The sequence below is a fragment of the Aspergillus welwitschiae genome (genome assembly GCF_003344945.1).
Source record: "Aspergillus welwitschiae strain CBS 139.54b unplaced genomic scaffold BDQ94scaffold_11, whole genome shotgun sequence".
Taxonomy (NCBI): domain Eukaryota; kingdom Fungi; phylum Ascomycota; class Eurotiomycetes; order Eurotiales; family Aspergillaceae; genus Aspergillus; species Aspergillus welwitschiae.
The window spans coordinates 863,941-884,163 of record NW_020798705.1 but is presented as its reverse complement, the minus strand read 5'-3'; the positions used below and the strand labels follow the sequence as shown (position 1 = coordinate 884,163).

Sequence of the window (20,223 nt, the reverse complement as noted above, 5' to 3'; positions counted from 1 at the left end):
GATCGTAGTGGTTGCTCGGTTTGTCTTGCACCACGCAATGGCCTGTCAGCCTATCTCGCCTGTCCCACCCCCAGGTTATCCGTGCCCATGACACGCCGCACCGAACGTTCCTCGCCGAGCTGATTGTTCTCGAAGGAGTAATTGGACCCTGGGCAAAGTCATCTGCACCCGATGTCTGCTGCACGGCTCAGCCAACAATTCGCGCCCGCTGTCCATGCAATGATTGTCCCGGCATTAGTTTGCATGGCGATGCTTCACTTTCGCGATCCCGCGCATCCAATGAGGGGCTCTCAATAGCCTTGGTTTAAGGGGCGGTGGTGCACCAGCTCTTCGTCAAGGCTCGCAAGTGCAGAACTGATGCAAAACGTTAACAGGAGCTTAATGGAGCTGTGCTCAGTTTCGAAAGCTTTGCCCAGGCTCTGGGCCCATCGTCGGCTCGGGCGCGCTATCATATGAAGCGCCCATTGTTCTGCCTGCCAGGCCGAGCGAGTCGGTTGATGCGGCCCCGACAATTACCCATCGACTCAGCCGATATGGTGTGTACTACTACAGCATTCGTATGACACGTTCCGATGAACGCTGAAATCCCGGCGTGTTCCTTGTGGAGGTGACAGGCAATAAGCAGGGGACTTCCTGTGAGGCCCATGCCTGTGAGACTGGCTGACCACATTGTCCTATGGTACGTACCTTGCTGGCTCACATCATCCGCCAATGCAGGCCTTCATGTGGGGTGTGGAGGTCCCAAGTGCCTCGTGGCAGAGGTTACCTACGCGTTCAATGTTAGGGTTGCAGTAAGCATTGCGAAACAGCCCCCCCCCCCTTTCATCAGCCAGCTGCACCCGGGGGGTTAAACCACGGCGCTCACCACCAATGGTGTTGGCGAATATCAAGTCCAACTGCATCTTATCAATCCAGTTTGGCGGCTACTAGCCTTCTTGAGCATCGCTCGTTACCCACCGGCCCCATCGCAAATCGGTGGCTACGGCTGAATGGAAGGACATCAAGGCCTCTTTAGCGCGCTAACCTCAAGTTCTGTGGCGTTGCTCGGTTTCATCCCACGCCCTGATCCCGGCAGTGTCGTTACGGGCGGGCTGCCTACGTACGCATTCTCTTAACATTTTCAGCTTATGCCTTCACAGCTGACTCCTAATTCAAAAGATATTTCATGCCTGGCTCAGCTAAATGCTATATTGAAAAGCGGAGGGAGTGGTAATATTGTGGTCTAATTCACAGCATCAGCTCGACTAGTCGTCCGCCGCCTTGGGACACTGTCAGGTGCCCCAGATGGTGGCTCGGTGCTCATGCTGTGCAATCGTAGAATGTCTCAGCGACCGAATTCCGTCTAGCAAACGATGCGTGAATCTGTCTCGACCAGAAAGAAATTAAATAAATAAAGGAAAGTCGAGTTCTTGTGGCGCAGTTGAGAAAGCCTCAGGGCAAAAAAGTTCAAAAAGAAATCTCCCCGACTGGGAGTCGAACCCAGGTCTCCCGCGCTTGTTCCTGTTAAGGATTGACAAGCGGAAATCATGACCGTTAGACCATCGAGGATTTTCAGTTGTAATGCAGCTTACTATTTTGCTTCAAGACTTAACCTATACGCTGATCGGAGACTTCAATCCAATTGACATCATAGCTCGTAGCGGAGCAGATCAGTTCTTTCCAGATTGCTGAACTATCCAAGACCCACTGTGGGTAAGGAGCTACGAGAGTACTAACAATACAGATATAACTCGACGATCTGATTCTCCACGTACCTGCCACAGTACATGGCACTTTCCTGGACGGTCCGGATGTTTCTTCATACAAGCAGGAATAGAGGAGGGTGTGCTCACAGGGTCCGCTCACACTTGGCAGTCAGGAGCCAAAGTAGGGGTTGGCAGGACTCGATTCTCCCTTTCAACCCCGCCACACTTCATCACTGTCATTCATAGGACAGCATCAAGTGCCTCCATCCCCCGGCCAGGCTATTTTAGACGATTTCTACTCCTGGGCTCTGACTGGTGGATTCCCAAAGGAATGGTCGTAGATATCTCCCTCCGGCTCCAGTCACGGACCTAGAGTGTAGTTCATTTCATACTACCATACCCGTCTCAGGCTGACTTGGTGATCCTGTTCCAATCTACTATAATGAGCAAAGGATGTCATTCATCCACATCATGTTTCAGATGATCTTGCATGTCAATTCAGCACTTCCAGGTTGGCACTCCCGATTTCATTTGCTGCTTATGAGTTTCACGTAAGCTCCCAGTGATCATCATGCTGTTTACATCCCCCCGGTCACCACGCTGCCCCTGCTTTCCCGATCTACTACTTGTTCAACCCGGGTTTCTGGTTCATCAAATGACGGCCCGACACAAGACAGAGAGCAAGGGAGCTAGGGAGCATCACCACCACACCACCGCCTTGCTGCTCTTGAGTCACAGCGTAAGTTATTCCTGTTCCTTTACAATGACCGACAACCAGTCCCAACCAGGCCGGTGTATATACTCAAAACAGTATGGAGCGTAGTGCGCTACATGGCTGAAGTGTCCCTCAAATCCAAGGCAACCAGTGATGCATCCCACCCGAAACGGTCGGCCATACGTCAAACCGCAGGTCAAAGCTCAAGCTGCCTGCTGCACGACAAGAGATATTCCACCTTGCACAGCCAATCGTCGGAGGCAATGCTAGCCTGGCCATTCAGGACAGACGATACGAGCTACACTTTCTAGCCGTGGGGTTCAGTTCCCCCATTTTCCTCTTCCCAGACTGGTAGTTCTAGATCGACCACAATAGGGGCATGGAACCGTTTCCCACCCCGATGCGGCCAACTGGTCGCCACGATCGCCGCATTGACAATACATGTTTCGCGTCGCCTTAAACAAGGCCCATCTTCATTCCCAGTGTGTCTTTCGTCTAAGCACAAAGGCACGGAGGATGACGTTGATTGATCGGCTTCAGAGCCTTGGAATCCATCAGATGGCCACCCAGAAGACGGCAATAGCAGAGCATTTTGTGATGATTGGAACAGTTGACTGACTGGCGCTCGAAGATTATTACCGGCAAACTGATTGTTATCTAGTTTGGGTGCCTTTTTGCCCGTGAGATCGACAAGGCTCTGCTTTTTACTGCCCGGGGGAGGCAGAATAAACGGATCCTTATGTCCTCGTACATCCACGGTTTGTGATGACGATGCCTGCGAAGTATACCATCGCACCCTCTCCGAGCCTCTCGACTCGTGTACATGGCCACATATTGCTAGCGACGGTCGAACTTTGCTTAACGCACCCCGCAAGGCTGTGCATCCGACTGAGATGCCTTCAACTCGGATATCGCAGTGGGAGTTAGGCGGAGTATGGGTCACGGTGATATCCGTATCCAGTGGAATGCTGTTCCAAAGCGCACCAGCATTTGAAGACTCGTATCCGTACGCCCAAGTTCCAGATGACTGGGAGTATGGAGAGCCAAAGACTTTGAAGATGGTCTTCGGGCCGTTAGGCCGGGTCAGCCGGATTAGTGCTGACTGGTGCCTGAGATAGACTATCGACGGTGACGCTTGGGTTACAATTTCCAGACACTTCTGGGTATCTTCTAGATGTTGGCCGTGAAAGCTAGAGCCGTGTTCAGCGTAGAAACCCGGGTCTAGTGTGATATCATGGTTTCCTGATCATTACCAGTACTCAGTACGTATCCATTGGCCTTTTGACTTTTTTTTTCTGTCCTTCAGCCCTACGAGTGGCCCCTCTCGGACAACAAAGACCGTATTTGGAGGCCCAATATTTGGCAGTCTTGATGGGAAGAAGACGAACCGCAGATGATGATTTTGACTTCGAAGTCAGCTGTAGCAATCCAGCTCATTGTCTTACGCAGTTCAGCAGCGCTCCCGTGGTTGGTGAGGTCACCGGCATGGATTAAGACATCACCAGCGGGAAGCTTGAAGCCGGCCTCCGACGGCGTGTAGGCGTGTGTATCAGAGACACAGACAAAACGTGTCTTTCGACGCAACTTCATGATTTTTTCCTTTATCGAACGCCCTCCTCGTGTTAAGCTGTCAGCACAGCCCGATGGCGTTACTATTTCGGTGAAGGCTTAGCGAAAGCGTTTTTGTGTTACCTAAAGCGGAGCGGACTATAGCTGCTGTGACAACGGCGTAGTTTCAAACGATGCGGTCACTCTAAAGTCTGGTCGTCCAACATCAGCTGTCGTCCATATACGTATGTCAGCCCTAGGCAGAGAATTTACTAGAAGGTTTTAGCACTGCACCCCGAAAATTGTACCACCTGACGAACGGACAAGTCTTGTCATGATTCTGATTATTCGAATTAACATTAAGCAACAGATGGATACTAACTACTATGCAATACTATGCAACAGGTGTGTCCACGTGCCATCCATCAGGCCGTGCTGAGTCAGCGGTCTGGCCAATGAACTCCGAAAGTCTCCGCCTGTCCCGTCGGAGGCGTCCGGCATCAGCCACCAATGATCGGGCGCCAATCTCTTCCCCGAACAAGCCGAGTGGAACCGCCTCTCACCATTACATGATGGAAGGAATCACGCTTCAGCGACCTCACGATACAACCTTCCGCTGTTCCCCCTCCCTTCTCACCACACCCTGCTCAGCCGCCGGTATCCTAGCTGCATTCTTCAACATCAGTATCATCGCTGGTTGTGGCTGACGGGCCACCTTCAGCCACTCTGCTTCATGATGCCTCGCTGGAAGCGCAGTAAACCACGCCCCGAGAAGGATGCAGCGACCAGCGGCGGCAAGTCCGGTGTATCTTCCGACTCCCCTGCAGCCCATTCTACTGCTGTGGCCTCCCTTCGCGCTGTTAGTGGCTGCTCTCCCGATGCCATAAGAACGACAGCAGTAACCCAAGACCAGGCACCATCCGACCCGGAAGCGATTCGAAAGCTAGCCAAGCAACACGCCGAGTTCGGACCCCTGGGCGATCCGTCGCATCTCTACACCAGCGAGCATCCTGGCGGAGAGATCCCTGATCCGGTCATTGATGAGCCTCCGTACTTCTTCGTTCTGACCACCTACGTCAGCTTCCTCGTGCTGATCTTCCTCGGCCACTTCCATGATTTCGTGGATAAGTGGTTTCGCTCCCATACGTACCGCCACTTGAAACCTCAGAATGGCTATGCGTCATTGTACAGCGATTTCGAGAGTTTCTATACGCGACGCTTGAAGCAACGGATCAATGACTGCTTCGAGAGGCCGATCATTGGTGTTCCGGGCAGGCATGTTACGCTGTTGGACCGGACGACTGAAGACAACCTCCACTTTAGACTTACGGGCACGACGACGGATACGCTCAATCTGAGTTCGTATAATTATCTGGGTTTTGCTCAATCGGAAGGCCCATGCACCGACTACGCCGAGGAGGTACTCCGGCGGGATGGCATTTGCATTGCATCGACTCCCGAGGGGGGGATTACGAAGCTGCATGCCGAGGTGGAAGATCAAATTGCTCGCTTTGTGGGGAAGGAAGCCGCAGTTGTGTTCTCCATGGGCTTTGTGACGAATGCGACTATCTTCCCTTCCATCATGGAAAAGGGATGCCTGATCCTGTCCGATGAACTCAACCATGCATCTATCCGATTTGGCGCTCGTCTGTCTGGCGCGGCCATCCAGGTCTTCGCGCACAACAACATGGCTGACCTGGAAAAGCGTCTCAGGGAGGCAATCTCTCAAGGTCAGCCCCGCACGCATAGGCCATGGAAGAAAATTCTTGTTACCGTGGAGGGTCTGTTCTCCATGGAAGGTACCATGTGCAATCTTCCTCGGATACTGGAATTGAAGAAGAAATACAAGTTCCACCTGTTTGTGGACGAGGCACACTCCATTGGAGCCGTTGGACGTCACGGACGCGGAGTCTGTGACTACTTCAAAGTGGATCCGGCAGAGGTCGACATCCTGTTGGGAACATTCACCAAGTCCTTCGGAGCCAACGGTGGCTATATCGCGGCCGACAAAGCCATCATTGACAAGATTCGCTGCACAAACGCTGGTCAAATATTTGGAGAAGCACCGTCGCTTCCTGTCCTTGCTCAGATCTACTCCTCGCTGCGACTCATTGCTGATGAGGATCCTCTTCACCCGGGCGAGGGACGGGAGCGGATGCAGCGCCTGGCCTTCAACTCGCGCTACCTTCGGCTCGGATTGAAGAGACTGGGTTTCATCGTCTACGGACACGATGACTCCCCAATTGTGCCATTGATGCTGTACAATCCGGCCAAAATGCCTGCCTTCTCGCGAGAAATGCTGCGTCGCAAAATCTCTGTGGTTGTTGTGACCTACCCTGCCACGCCCCTGGAGCTGTCTCGGGCGCGACTCTGCATCTCAGCCGCCCACACCAAAGACGACCTGGATCGCATCCTGCAGGCGTGCGATGAAATCGGCGATGCATTGGAGCTGAAATTCTCTTCGGGCATTGCAGGTGGCTTGAGGGAACCATTGTCTGCGCACGATAGCTCCAAGGGACCCAGGACGATTGAGCCTCCCCGTTGGCCTCTCGAAGAGGTCATTGCCAGGGGCACGCACGACGCAAATCAACCGTTATACTAAGCGGATGTCACCGCTTAATGTGACTAGAAATAAGATATTCTAATGCCGCATGATATTCAAGAATATACACGCCAAGAGCATATAGCTAATGCCCTCTTTTTTTTTTGGATTTGTTTGGGCGCTACGGGTTGTTTGAATTCTTTCGCTGAACAGAAAAAAGCCGGCATGTGAAGACGCCAGAGCGTTCTTGATAATATTAATATTAATGTATACAATAATGTTTCCTTTCTAGACAATATACAGACCCTCGCTGGACCCGGAGATCTTGCTCGGTTGGCGTTTACATCTTGGATATTAAGAAAAATTCTCTGCTAATCAGACACCAATGGCTGGTCGAGTTGCAATAGAAGGTTCGTTTGCTATTCTGGAATATGTATGTATGCGACCGTGGAAAAGTCATATTTTGAAATTTGAGTACTAGTAGTAGGGAGTGCCTGGACTGTCTGGGGGAAGACTGGGTCTCTATCTAGTGTCGCGATACAGTATTTGCGGGGTGGACTTAGCATGGTGTCGATGGAACATGACGGCACCAATTACCACAGTGAAATATACCATCCCAAGGGGTGAAAAGTACACCACTGCCGATATAAGTAGTTGTAATACCCAGCCAACCTATCCGAACTCCATCGCAAAACCCAAATCCACATGGACTTCAGGACTGGCGTCATAATACTAATAAAACCATCAGGGAAATCGTAGGGCCCCTTGACGATCCGGAACGGTTCACGTGACCTACAAGCCACGGGCGTTAGGGCTGTGGCCCTCGAACGGGGCTCTTCCCGCACAAAGAGGAAGTAGCGCCGCTCGCTTAGCGACGACCAGCGAACTCATCCGACATCGTTGTGTGCGTTGAACCTGCCCACCAACGACAACAACCGCCGACAACATACATCCCAAGGGAGTATCCTAGAGCAGCGCTCTTCCTTTCGCTGGATATATCCTTTTTGAACCGGTGACAGAGAGCAGGATGTCCGCCATCGAGCCAGTCGTGCGTACCGCCCCATCCCGAAACTATCATCCACATACAATCTCCTTGAAATGGAATACACATGTGTCAAATGAGGGCGTCACGGTCCTGGAGTCGGAAATTCATATACCAAAGTACATTTGTCGCTGACTTGAATTCTTGGGTTTTCGCAGGTCGTCATTGACGGCAAGGGACACCTCTTGGGTCGCCTGGCCAGCACTGTTGCTAAGCAGCTGCTCAACGGTCAGAAGATCGTCGTCGTGAGATGTGAAGCCCTCAACATCTCCGGCGAGTTCTTCCGTGCGAAGCGTATGTTCTATCCGACCCGGTTTCTTTCGATTTCATTTTGCAATATGGATTTTCTTTGGGATGAATGGGTGTGCGACCATTTTCGACATATGGAGGAGGACATCGGCAATTGATTGGAATATCTGTGGAGGAACAAGCAACACATGTGTGCTGGTGGACAACGGGCTGACCTGGATTTCGCGATATAGTCAAGTACCACGCCTACCTTCGCAAGATGACTCGTTTCAACCCCACCCGCGGAGGTGAGACTACCCGATGACTTTCCCCCTTCGATGGGGAAAGACGACACTTATTTCTTTTGCGGGACTCCGTGCTGAATCGCTACAGGTCCCTTCCACTTCCGTGCCCCCTCCCGCATCTTCTACAAGGCTGTCCGCGGCATGATCCCCCACAAGACCGCCCGTGGTGCCGCCGCTATGGAGCGCCTGAAGGTTTTCGAGGGTGTTCCTCCCCCCTACGACAAGAAGAAGCGCGTTGTCGTTCCCCAGGCTCTGCGTGTTCTCCGCCTGCGCCCCGGCCGCAAGTACTGCACCGTTGGTCGTCTCAGCCACGAGGTTGGCTGGAAGTACCAGGACGTTGTTGCCAGGTACGTTTATGCTGAAGTGGAGAGGATGAAATGGTAGATGTTGGAATATTGGGTGCAGAAGGCTAACGGATTCTTTTTTTCTACTCTTACAGACTTGAGGAGCGCAGAAAGGTTAAGAGCAGTGCATACTACGAGCGCAAGAAGGCCGCTCGCCGCCAACTCGTCCACGCCCAGAAGTCGGCGGGTGTTAACGAGCAGACCAAGAGCCAGCTCGCTCAGTACGGATACTAGATACCTAGTTGCGCGGCTGGTTGCTTGTGTTTGTGATGGGATGGGATGGGATCGCGAAACGGTTCTCTGCGAAGAATATGGACAGCAAGCCGATCGACCTTTTTCTCACTGTCCCTACCTTTTCATGAAATACCACAATTCTTATGTTGTGACGCACATGGAGGCTGGAGAGATCGATTCTTTCTACAAAAAAAATACAGGAGTCACTTGGGATGAAAGGTTGTTCAAAATAGCTGACCCGTTATTTCGCGCCGTGGCGGTTTAATCCAAGAATTTCTTTTCAAGAGTTCAAATGACTTTGCTGTGACGAATCCGATGCACCATTTACCACCGCTATTACTACTCCTACTGGCCCCTTGCAATTTTGTGTATTTCTAGGCCCCCGGACACGGAGAGAGAGAGACAGTACTGCCTATCTTGTACTTGATTTGCGATATGCGACTACCCAGGATGCCGGACGAGGCTCCATGTTGATCACCTATGCCGTGCCCACGCGATGCTGCCCTATCTTATTCCTGTGTAAAATGTTACCCTGAGCGCCACCGATTACCAGCCCCGATGATGTATAGCCGGTCACTACCTGCGTAGAGGGAGCCGTATCAGTGACCAGGTAGGGACTCAACTTGCCCATCCGAGTTCCATATCCACTCCTACGATAACCGCTATTGATAGTTGATAGAGCGGGTAAAATCATTTGGGATCCACCTCTCCTTCAGAATAGTGGTTCCGACTTAGTTAATATCGTAAGGCGTAGGAAGTGACTATGTGTCTCAATCCTATCTGGTTATCTCATGCCTACGGAGTGCTCCATGGATAAATTAATTAATCCTCATCGACCATTCCGCACTAACGTAGCTGCAGACTTTCAAACACCGGTGTCAATCAATTGATCATTAGAGGCTGTTAGCGTTAACCGTGATATGACAGGCTAGTAGTTGGCTAACTTTGTTCAGAGATTTTCTTCAGTATGCCTGTGTGAATCATAATTCCTGTATGTATTCTGCATCCTGTACAATAATTCTTCGTTCTCAGTATACATCAATTGCAAAGATTGTTTCAAAAAGCACGGGCACGCGATGAGTGTGACCATAGATTGAATTTGGTCCGGAGATTGCTACTAAGTGGGTACAGGCACTACAGACAGCACGGTGGATGTGGAAACGGACCCGGATCCGGTGAGTTAGTCTATTTTATGATCGGTCTGGTTATGGTCTAGTGAAGTATCAATGGTATGATTCTGGTTGTTGTTGGTATCGGGTAAGTAGATCAGTTGATTGTATCTGAAAATAAAAGGATGAATTTTTCTGCAGGATGTTCAATTCTCATATTTATTACTCAAGAGGTGTTGAACAGACATACTTTAGGTATAGATGGAACACCCGCCACTAGTCCAGCCCAGCCCAGCCCAAGAATTGGTCCCCGTCCGCTTTCTTCTCCGTCTCCGCTTACCGACGGTGATCGCTCCCCCGCATCTTGTTCCTCTCTGTGTGTGCCTCTCTCCATCAGTTATTATTATGGATTACTACCTACTAGTCTACTTACCCTCGGTTCGGAGGTGTAGCTCGCTTCCTCACTAAATCAGAAGGGTCCCCTCCCTATTCTTCCTCCTTCTCCTTCTCCTCACCACATCCCTCTTCTTCCCTGTCTCGTCACACACACTCAATTATCCCCTCTTTCTCTCTATTGGCTAGTCAGTCATTCTACCAATCCTCCAGTCATTCCTTAGAAATACTCAGTGATCTAGCACCCCCTTTGAATCAATCATGTCCTCCGCAAAAGATAGATTATCCGGCCTCTTAGGCCATCTTATCCCTTCCTCTTCTTCCGCATCATCTACACCCGATACCCAAGGACCCTCTACAGCGCTGCGGGAGAACAACAATAATAAAGTCAACTTCCACACACTTTCACCAGCGTATTTCCTGCAGCGATCAGCGGCGATTGAACCAGACGTTAGTTCTCCTCTTCTATATTGTCTGTCTACTGAATGAGTGCATTGTGGCTAATTGTCGTTTCGTTCGGTTTCGGTAGGCGGAAGCTATTTACCACATCACATCCGATGGTCAGGAACTACGACGAACCTATCTCGAGTTTGCGGACAGGGCAAGAGGGTTAGCGTACTTCTTGAAGAAACGCGGATTCAAGAGAGTCGGCATTCTGTGTCCCAATACGCCGGCTTTCTTAGAGTCAATTTTTGGGATTGGGGCTGCGGGGGCGGTAAACATCGGTGAGTCGATTATTGCTTTCTTATTTTGTGTTTCGAGTGTATTTTGCTTTTTTCCTTACAGAGGGGTTCTGATATCTGCTAGCTGTGAACTACCGACTTAAAGAAGATGACATCGCTTATATATTCACGCACTCGGAGGCGGAGGTGATCATTGTGGATAAGGAATTCCTGCCCTTGCTGCGTGTGTATAGGGAGGCGAAGCCGGAGACTCCCATTATTGTTGATACGGATACCGATACCGCGGAGGGTCAGTTGTCGGGTCCCTTTGATGAGGCGGTTTTGGAAGGTCTAAAGTACGATATTGCTACTGGGGATAAGGGCTGGGAGGGGCTGGAGAGTCAGGCTGGTTCGGAGGATGATGTTATTGCTTTGGCATATACGAGCGGGACGACGTCGCGGCCGAAGGGCGTTGAGTACACGAACCGGGGTGCCTATTTGGCGGCCCTTGGGAATGTAGTCGAGTCTGGGTTGAATGTGTTTAATGGCCGTTGCCGGTATTTGTGGATCTTGCCGATGTTTCATGCTGTTGGTGGGTGCTGTCGAGCTCAATTGCATGCCTGGATGATTACTGACTTGGTTCCCTAGGCTGGACGTTTCCATGGGCTGTTACTGCTGCGCGTGGTACGCACTATTGCTTGCGCAAGGTGGACTATGGGCAAATCTGGAAGTTATTCAAGACTGAGGGCATCACCCACTTTAATGCGGCCCCTACTGTGAACACGCTTCTTTGCAATCACCCGGATGCTGAGCGCCTTTCTACACCGGTTATCGTCCAGGTGGCGGGTAGTCCGCCTACGCCTCATCTGTTTGAGCAGATGACCAGTCTGAATTTGCGCCCCGTGCATGTCTACGGTATGACGGAGACGTATGGTCCTACTACGAGGTGCTATATGCTGCCCGCATGGGACCAATTACCGCGCGATGAGAAGTTCCGGAGGATGGCCAGACAAGGTCATGGTTTCCTAACCAGTCTGCCAACGCGTGTCATCAAGACGGACGTGCCTGAGGGTACCATTATCGACGTCAAGCGAGACGGCAAAGAAATCGGCGAGATTGCGTTTGTTGGAAATATCTGTGCTCAGGGGTATTACAAAGATGCCGAGGCGACGCGGAAGCTCTTTGCTGGTGGCGTTCTTCATTCCGGCGACCTGGCTGTCTGGCATCCCGATGGAGCGATCCAGATCCTGGACCGAGCCAAAGATATTATCATCAGCGGTATGGAGACCCCTTAACTATTGTCGCAGCCTTTGTAAAGTCCGGGCGGTGCATGCTAACGTCGTACAGGAGGCGAAAACATATCGTCTGTCGCACTGGAATCCATGCTGGTGACTCACCCGGACATTTTGGAGGTGGGTGTGGTGGCGGTGCCTGACACACATTGGGGAGAGCGACCCAAGGCGTTTGTAACCACGAAGCAAGGCCGGCACCTGGAGGGGAAGGAGGTGATTGACTGGGCCCGGAACCAAAGTCAAATCAGCAAGTTCATGCTTCCGCGGGAGGTGGAGGTGGTGGCGGAACTGCCCAAGACAAGTACGGGGAAAATTAGGAAGAATGTTCTCCGGGACTGGGCGAAAGGGACACCACGATGAACCTGAGAGGGTTGGGTGTACCAGGAGGGGTGGGGGGCAGCACTGTGGTGTGATATAGAATAGAGTGTGCGTGGGTGGTTATTTATAGGGCTACATGTAAGTGACGTTGTTATAGACCGGGAGGGGGCTCGTGTCACGGTCCATGTACTCTTCATCCAATGTTCTTGGATAGCATAGACAAATGGATTGTTTTTGATTCGGACTTGTTTTGTTCTGGGACTGAACTTCGGACTTTAACGGCTCTGGAGAAAGTACCTTTTCGAACGAGGCTAACAGGTGCTTTTGGAGCGACTTGAAGATGAAGCGGAGCGCACGGACATCCCCGGGGTCTCGGTGATGCCCTGAAGAGGAGAGTTAGACAACAGTCGCATTGTTTGGGCGACCGACAACAATGGAACCGGGTATGCAAGTAATGCTCGATGAATGGGTTAGGCTACTCAAAATGGATAGTTGACACAGACAAGCACATAACAAAGCACATGAATGCGTGGATGGTACTTTGTAGCAGTTGTGCTGTCCTCGGGCGCATCATAGGCAGACATACTTACTATGCTCCCTCTCTCTTCACCATCCAGCCAGCATCCAGGCCTCGAATCAAGCAACCCAGTCCATTGTCTGTGCACGGGGCAGGGCGTCAAAGGGAATGCCTCAATTAAATCATCCATTCAGCAACCGGATCTCGCCATTTATTTATTTTTATTTTAATTCATCTTCCAGCCACCGGGGAAAGTCAAGATCGGGCAGTGCTGGTTGCTGCTGGGCTTACCTCACCAGGCACACGGTGGGCTGCCGACCGGGCAAGAAGTTCCCCCTCTCTTCCTCTCACTCTTCTTTCACTTTCACATCGTCACACCCGCCCATGCGATAGTTACCCGCCCTGCTTTCGCTGCATCCTTCCCTCCCTCCCTCTCTCTCTCCCCTCTTCCTCCTCTGGCTGAACGCTCAACTACCCTCACAAGCCTCTCTCTTTACCCTTAACATTTCACTTTTCCTACCGATTCTCTACAAATTCCCCCCAGCTTGCCTCTTCACGACTAGCGCCTTCTCTTGCTCCCCTCGCATGCCCTTCCGACGCCGGGACTCCTCCACACCCCTCCTCTCCTCTCCCTTCCTTGCCTTCCGCTCGCCTCCTCCCCCAGCTGCAACTGCTGCAGGCACGCCCGACGCGCGTTCTCCTTTATAAGCGCCCTTAATCCGCTGTCCGCTCAAGTGGAACTCGTTTCTCCTCCGCTGACTTGGGCCTTATTGGACATCGACCCTTTTCCTCATCCCTCACGACCGGCCTCGATCTCAGGAACCACCGCTCGTACACTGCAGACCACCCTTCCCTCCCGGTTGGATCCACTCGCATCGGACCCAACGCGCATCTCGATAGCTCGCTCGCTCGCTCTCTCTGTGTGTGTGACGACAGTCGATGAGACACATTCCATGCCGATCAGCCTTCCATATCCACGGTGAGCGAAACCAGGACGCAACTGAGCACGACCAGGGCTCCGTTCCCGCACACTTGATCCCCATCCCGACGGCGGTCCCGATGCCCCGCCAAAGGCAACCCGCTCGGTTCTCGAGCGAAGCTCCCTCCGAATCTTCGACCTCGTCGACGTCCCCGGATCGCACCGCGGACGAAGATACCGACTTCTTCACAGCCCAGGCAAATGACTCGCAATCGTCGGTCGGCGTCGCGACCCGTGACGCCCATCCCCACCATGACACCGACTTGGACCTGCCGCCGATCGGGCGTCTACCCCCGGAGATTCTCATCGCCATCTTCGCGAAATTGTCCTCGCCCTCCGACATGTTGAGCTGCATGCGCGTATGCAGGGGATGGGCGGCGAACTGCGTGGGCATCCTCTGGCACCGGCCCTCGTGCAACAACTGGGACAACATGAAGAGCATCACAGCCTCAGTGGGCAAATCAGACAGCTTCTTTCCGTACTCGCAGCTGATCCGGAGACTCAACCTCTCTGCGCTAACGGACGACGTCAGCGATGGCACTGTCGTGCCCTTTGCCCAGTGCAACCGCATCGAGCGTCTCACGTTGACCAACTGCTCGAAACTCACGGACAAGGGTGTATCGGACTTGGTGGAAGGCAATCGGCATCTGCAGGCTTTGGATGTCTCTGATCTGCGGCATCTTACGGATCATACCTTGTACACGATAGCTCGGAACTGTGCGCGGCTACAGGGCCTCAATATTACGGGATGCGTCAATGTAACGGACGACTCGTTAATTACGGTGTCTCGGAATTGTCGACAAATTAAAAGGGTAGGCGCTTGTGCCGGTGCATCTGTACCATGTATTTGGGAGACTCGACTAACCCATCGCAGTTGAAATTGAATGGTGTAACGCAGGTCACCGACAAGGCCATCATGTCGTTCGCCCAGAGTTGCCCGGCCATCCTGGAGATTGACCTGCATGACTGTAAGCTTGTCACCAACCCGTCGGTGACCTCGCTCATGACGACGCTCCAAAACCTGCGCGAGCTGCGACTAGCCCATTGTACAGAAATTGACGACACGGCTTTCCTCGAGCTGCCCCGGCAGCTGTCGATGGACAGTCTTCGCATCCTCGACCTGACGTCATGCGAGAGCGTCCGGGACGATGCCGTTGAGCGCATCGTGGCTGCAGCCCCGCGTCTACGAAATCTGGTACTGGCCAAGTGTCGGTTCATCACCGATCGTGCGGTCTGGGCCATTTGCCGCCTCGGCAAGAATCTACACTATGTCCACTTGGGCCACTGCTCCAACATCACCGATGCCGCAGTGATCCAGCTGGTCAAATCCTGCAACCGCATCCGGTATATCGATTTGGCCTGCTGCATTCGTTTGACGGACACGAGCGTGCAGCAGCTGGCCACGTTGCCCAAGCTGCGGCGAATTGGCTTGGTCAAATGCCAGAATATCACGGACAATAGCATTCGCGCCTTGGCAGGATCCAAGGCGGCCCACCATTCGGGGGGAGTCAGTAGCTTGGAGCGGGTGCATCTGAGTTACTGCGTTCGCCTGACGATTGAGGTACGTTTTGGAGGGATAATCTACGTGGCAATCCATAGTATGCTGACTAGCGCACAGGGAATCCATGCTTTATTGAATAGTTGTCCGCGACTGACACATCTGAGTCTGACGGGCGTCCAGGCCTTCCTGCGGGAAGAGCTGACGGTCTTCTGCCGCGAGGCACCTTCCGAGTTCACGCATCAACAACGGGAGGTGTTCTGCGTGTTCAGCGGCGAGGGCGTCAACCGTCTGCGCGATTTCCTGAACCGCATCATTCCGCCTCCTCCGCCGACGCGGGACATGACCGAGGCCACAATGTATGATGATGATGAAGAGCTAGAGGACGAGGAAAACCAGGTGACGGGCTTGATGCATGCGACCGCCGCGACGGCCATTCATGACGACGACTACATTGACATTGGACATACCCATGGTTGATACCCCGCCTTCTTACAGCGAGTCTATTCACATCGGAGCCTATCGTTTTACACTTGCTTACTTATATTCGTTTGCGGCCTGTGTTGTACTTATGCTCGTTCTTTTCCTGGAGGGTTGGTACACCCTCCGGGCTGTTGCAATGACTATTCGGAAATTTGCATCGGAATGCGGCTCACGGGGAGCTGCCTTCTGGGAAGAGGGAGGCTGTGGTTTTTTTTCTCTTTGCTTTCTTTCTCATTCGTTTGGGACGAACATCTCTGTGGATCTTTCTTTTTTCCGGAAGAATATATACCAGGCGATGGCATGGTGCCGTAGAGAATCAATCCTCAGTGTGTGTGTATGTGTGGAGTATGAGGGAAAGAGAAAGGGAGAGGTTAGATAGAGTACCTATTGTTATCTGCAAAGGATGGCAGAGCGACCATGTGCATGGACGGAGTTTTAGCTAGCAGCATTTGAATACAAGCATCGGCTTATTTTTATGATATTTTATCTCCGAGTATACACTAGTTTATACACTTGGGAGGAAGTAACTTTATGGTACAACGTCACTTTCCCCACCGCCTTCCCGCCCACTTGATCATCAATCAATCGGCGTCTCCTCACTTCCTCCGCATCGCTGCTCCAACACCAACCCAGCATTCCTGCAGTGTTGCACTCCTCCGATGGCTCCTCTCAGGCTATCGCGAGCCAATCCACTGGCCTTCACCCGCTGGCCCGTCACCCTGATCACCGCCGTCGTCTATCTCGCCTTCCTCATCCCACTGCTTATCGTGCATCATGTCGTCCCCTCGCCTCCAACCGCCAACCCCAATGGTCTCGACCTCACCCAAGCCTGGGCCGATCTCCAAGTCCTAACCGACGGCTTCCACCCCTACAACTCCCGTCGCAACGACGAAGTCCACACCTGGCTCCTGCAACGCATCCACGAGATCCTCGACGCCGCGCCCCCCGCCGACCAGTACCTCTCCGTCGATGAGGAGAAGCCGAAACCCGCCGTCTTCGTCTTCGACGATACGCAATCCAACCTCTCCTTCGTCGGCAACTCCCTGTCAAGCTCCAACACCGCCGTTTACTTCGAGGGCACCAACATCCTCGTCTACATCCGCGGATCGGACGATGATCCCGAGAACTGGTGGGAGGAACCCAACGGTGTGCCCTCCGGCAAGGGCGGCGTGCTGGTCAACGCCCACTACGATAGCGTCTCGACGGGATACGGCGCCACCGATGATGGTGTCGGTGTTGTGACTTGCTTGCAGCTGATTCAGTACTTCATGACGCCGGGCCATGCGCCGCGGAGGGGCTTGGTCGTGCTGCTGAATAACGGTGAGGAGGATTATCTGAATGGTGCGCGCGTGTACGGCCAGCATCCGATCGCCAAGTTTCCGCATACCTTTCTCAATCTGGAGGGTGCTGGGGCTGGCGGTCGTGCTATCCTCTTTCGCAGCTCCGATACCGAGGTCACCCGTCCGTATATGAGTTCTAAGTACCCGTTTGGATCGGTGTTGGCGGCGGATGGCTTCGCTACGGGTCTCATTGGTAGTCAGACCGATTATGTGGTGTTTGAGGGGGATTTGGGGCTGCGGGGACTGGATGTTGCGTTTATGGAGCCGAGGGCTAGGTATCATACTGAGCAGGATGATTCGAGGCATACGAGTAAGAGCTCCCTGTGGCATATGTTGTCTGCGGCGGTTGCGACTACCGAGGGGCTGGTCTCGGATAAGAGCGATCAGTTTGAGGGCGCGCCGACGGATGATGCAAAGGTTGCGAGTGGGTCGGGGTCGAAGGCTGTGTGGTTCGATCTGTTTGGGACTACTTTCGTTTTGTTTGAGTTGCATACGCTCTTTGCGCTGTCGGTGACGCTGCTTGTTGTTGCGCCGCTGGCTTTGCTGGTGACGGGCATTGCGCTCACCCGCGCGGACAAGATGTATCTGTTTAGGACGTCTGCGAAGGCGGATGAGAGCCTGGACTCGGTTCCTCTGCAGGGTCTACGGGGTTTCTTCCGATTTCCGTTCCTGTTTGCGATCCCTACGGCGGTCACTGTTGGTTTGGCGTATCTGGTGACCAAGGTTAACCCGCTGATCATCCACAGCAGCGAGTACGCCGTCTGGAGTATGATGCTGTCTGCCTGGACCTTTTTGGCATGGTTTGTCTCGCGGATGGCTGACTTTGCTCGCCCGACTGCGCTGCACCGCATTTACACCCTGACCTGGATGTTCGTGCTTGCCTGGGTGCTCCTCGTCATCTCCACCGTTTACCAGAACCAACGGGGCCTGGCCGGCAGCTACTCGGTCTTCTTCTTCTTTTCCGGCACCTTCCTCGCGACCTGGATCTCCTACCTAGAGCTCTTCTCCTTGCCGCGAAAGTCAGAGTACGCGAACCAAAACCGGCCGACGTCTCGCCGGGCCAGCAGCTACGGCGGCAGTCGGCTAGGCACAGCGTCAGGCGAAGACCACGAGGAAGACGACCACGACGCCGAAGAGGAAGAGGAGGAGCAGGAGCCCACTGAATCGACCTCCCTGCTCGGAGGCGGCCAGCGCACCACCTTCGCCAACTACGTCCGCGTCTCCGGCGACCATCGCGACTCCGACACCGACCACCACTACTACCCAGGCGTCTACAAGCACGAGCAACGCTGGAGCGCCTCGCTCCCAACCTGGACCTGGACACTGCAATTCCTCCTCATGGCCCCCCTAGTCCTCATCATGGTCGGGCCTCTCGCCCTCCTCCTCACCAGCGCCCTCCACCAAACCGGCCAAGACGGCAGCTCCTCCCTATTCATCTACGTCGCCATCGCAGCCCTAACCACATTCCTCCTCACGCCTCTCCTCCCCTTCATCCACCGCCACACCTACCACCTCCCTGTCTTTCTCCTGCTCGTCTTCCTCGGCACCCTAATCTACAACCTCGTCGCCTTCCCCTTCTCCCCAACCAACCGCCTCAAACTCTTCTTCATCCAAGACATCGACCTCTCCACCGGCTCCACCACCGCCTCCCTCGCCGGCGTCCAACCCTACGTCCACGCCGCCGCATCCACCCTCCCCAGCACCGCCAACCAAAACATCACCTGCACCGAACACACCACCCGCGGCACCAAATGCGCCTGGCCGGGCCTCGCCCCGCGCGTTGTCCCAGACACGCCATACTCCGACTGGCTCGACTTCACCATCTCCCAGCAACACAACACCACCGATGACAAAGATGGAGATGAAGATACCCACCACCCAAGGAAAGCCCGTATCACATTATCAGGCCGCAACACCCGCGCCTGCAAACTCCTCTTCGACTCGCCTATCTCTTCTTTCGCCGTCCTCGGCTCATCCACCGACCCCCGCTTCCCGACTTCTTCTCCCCACGGCACGAAAGAAATCCGCCTGTGGAGTAGAGAGTGGGAGAATGAGTGGGTCGTGGATGTTGCTTGGACTACCTCTACGAATGATGATAGTGAAGAAGGAGAAGAAGGAGAAGGAAAGTTGAATGGGAAAGCAGTCTGTCTCTGGAGTGACAACAACTCGGCGGGCGTTATCCCGGCTCTAGATGAAGTGAGGCAGTTTGCGCCGTCTTGGGTGGCGGTTAGTAAGGCTGCGGATGGGTTGGTGGAGGGGTGGAAGGGGTTTAGCATCTGAGTCCTTTTCTAAATAATGAGAAGGGGGGGTGGGTACCTGTTTCTTTATCTGCGTGTATGCGTGTGTGTTCTTGTATTTGTTTGTTTGTTGTTTGTTTGTTCTTGTCATTGTGATTGTTGTTGTTGTTGTTTGCCTAGCTGGCTAGCTTACTTCGTTCTATTGAGCTATTGATTATTTGTGTTGTTTTTGAGGCGATGAGTTCCATGTGTTGCACCCAATGAGACAATATCTCATTCACCATTATTATTATGTCTCGGCCCTACACTGCTACGATGTATTGGCGTTACGTTACTACCACTTCATCTCATCATCACATCACTACATGTATAAAACCCAGTATGGCATGTAGCAATACAGGTATAATACATTAACTGCGAGCGAATCTGGGTGATAAAAAGTAGTGAACTAGGATACAGGTGTCTGTTAAAGGTAGATGTAGGTAGTAGACAAGAGGTAAAAAAAAAAAAAAAAAAAAAAAAAAAAAAAAAAAAAAAAAAAAAGAGAGAAAAGAAAACAAAATAACAAATCTATCTTCAGTTCAAGGCCGTCCGTCCGTCCAAGTAATAAGAAAAGGTTATCTCGTAGCACTCCGAATCATTCGTTCAATCAATGAGTTAGGTCTTGATAAAAAGAAAAAAGAAACACAGGAGTAAGAATGGTAAATAACACAGTAGGTAAAAAAAAACCAAAAGTCAACTCCTCGCCGGCT

At 52.7% G+C, this 20,223-nt stretch overlaps 5 protein-coding genes and 1 non-coding gene across 6 annotated transcripts; 4 read left to right on the top strand and 2 right to left on the bottom strand.

Annotated features, from left to right (window-relative positions):
• Positions 1–1,458: 1,458 nt before the first annotated feature.
• On the bottom strand, positions 1,459–1,548 carry BDQ94DRAFT_t116. The gene has a single exon. It is a non-coding gene; the product is annotated as a tRNA-Asp (tRNA).
• A 1,059-nt stretch (positions 1,549–2,607) lies between these two features.
• Positions 2,608–4,097, bottom strand: BDQ94DRAFT_17346 (metallophosphatase domain-containing protein). Its single transcript, XM_026772166.1, has 2 exons — positions 3,789–4,097; positions 2,608–3,642 (listed from the first exon to the last, which is right to left on the bottom strand). The coding sequence occupies exons 1-2, from the start codon at positions 3,988–3,990 to the stop codon at positions 2,708–2,710; spliced, it is 1,137 nt and encodes a 378-aa protein (XP_026627975.1). The 5' UTR covers positions 3,991–4,097; the 3' UTR covers positions 2,608–2,707.
• Positions 4,098–4,525: 428 nt separating this feature from the next.
• On the top strand, positions 4,526–7,209 carry BDQ94DRAFT_141205 (putative serine palmitoyltransferase 1). The gene has a single exon (XM_026765777.1). It carries the CDS (start codon positions 4,682–4,684, stop codon positions 6,548–6,550), a length of 1,869 nt encoding a protein of 622 aa, XP_026627974.1. The 5' UTR covers positions 4,526–4,681; the 3' UTR covers positions 6,551–7,209.
• A 148-nt stretch (positions 7,210–7,357) lies between these two features.
• BDQ94DRAFT_141203 (60S ribosomal protein uL13) lies at positions 7,358–9,275 on the top strand. Its single transcript, XM_026765776.1, has 5 exons — positions 7,358–7,538; positions 7,691–7,826; positions 8,015–8,068; positions 8,154–8,412; positions 8,505–9,275. Exons 1-5 carry the CDS (start codon positions 7,518–7,520, stop codon positions 8,641–8,643), a joined length of 609 nt encoding a protein of 202 aa, XP_026627973.1. The 5' UTR covers positions 7,358–7,517; the 3' UTR covers positions 8,644–9,275.
• A 1,035-nt stretch (positions 9,276–10,310) lies between these two features.
• On the top strand, positions 10,311–13,099 carry BDQ94DRAFT_141199 (putative AMP-binding domain protein). The gene is made up of 7 exons (XM_026765775.1): positions 10,311–10,333; positions 10,388–10,595; positions 10,675–10,870; positions 10,953–11,399; positions 11,456–12,085; positions 12,155–12,868; positions 12,998–13,099. Exons 2-6 carry the CDS (start codon positions 10,407–10,409, stop codon positions 12,457–12,459), a joined length of 1,767 nt encoding a protein of 588 aa, XP_026627972.1. The 5' UTR covers positions 10,311–10,333; positions 10,388–10,406; the 3' UTR covers positions 12,460–12,868; positions 12,998–13,099.
• Positions 13,100–13,993: 894 nt separating this feature from the next.
• Positions 13,994–19,514, top strand: BDQ94DRAFT_177737 (uncharacterized protein; the record flags this gene model as incomplete). The annotated part of the gene is made up of 8 exons (XM_026772984.1): positions 13,994–14,272; positions 14,351–14,725; positions 14,788–15,474; positions 15,532–15,886; positions 16,297–16,326; positions 16,415–16,537; positions 16,579–19,409; positions 19,440–19,514. 8 exons carry the CDS (start codon positions 13,994–13,996, stop codon positions 19,512–19,514), a joined length of 4,755 nt encoding a protein of 1,584 aa, XP_026627971.1.
• Between the last annotated feature and the right edge of the window lie 709 nt (positions 19,515–20,223).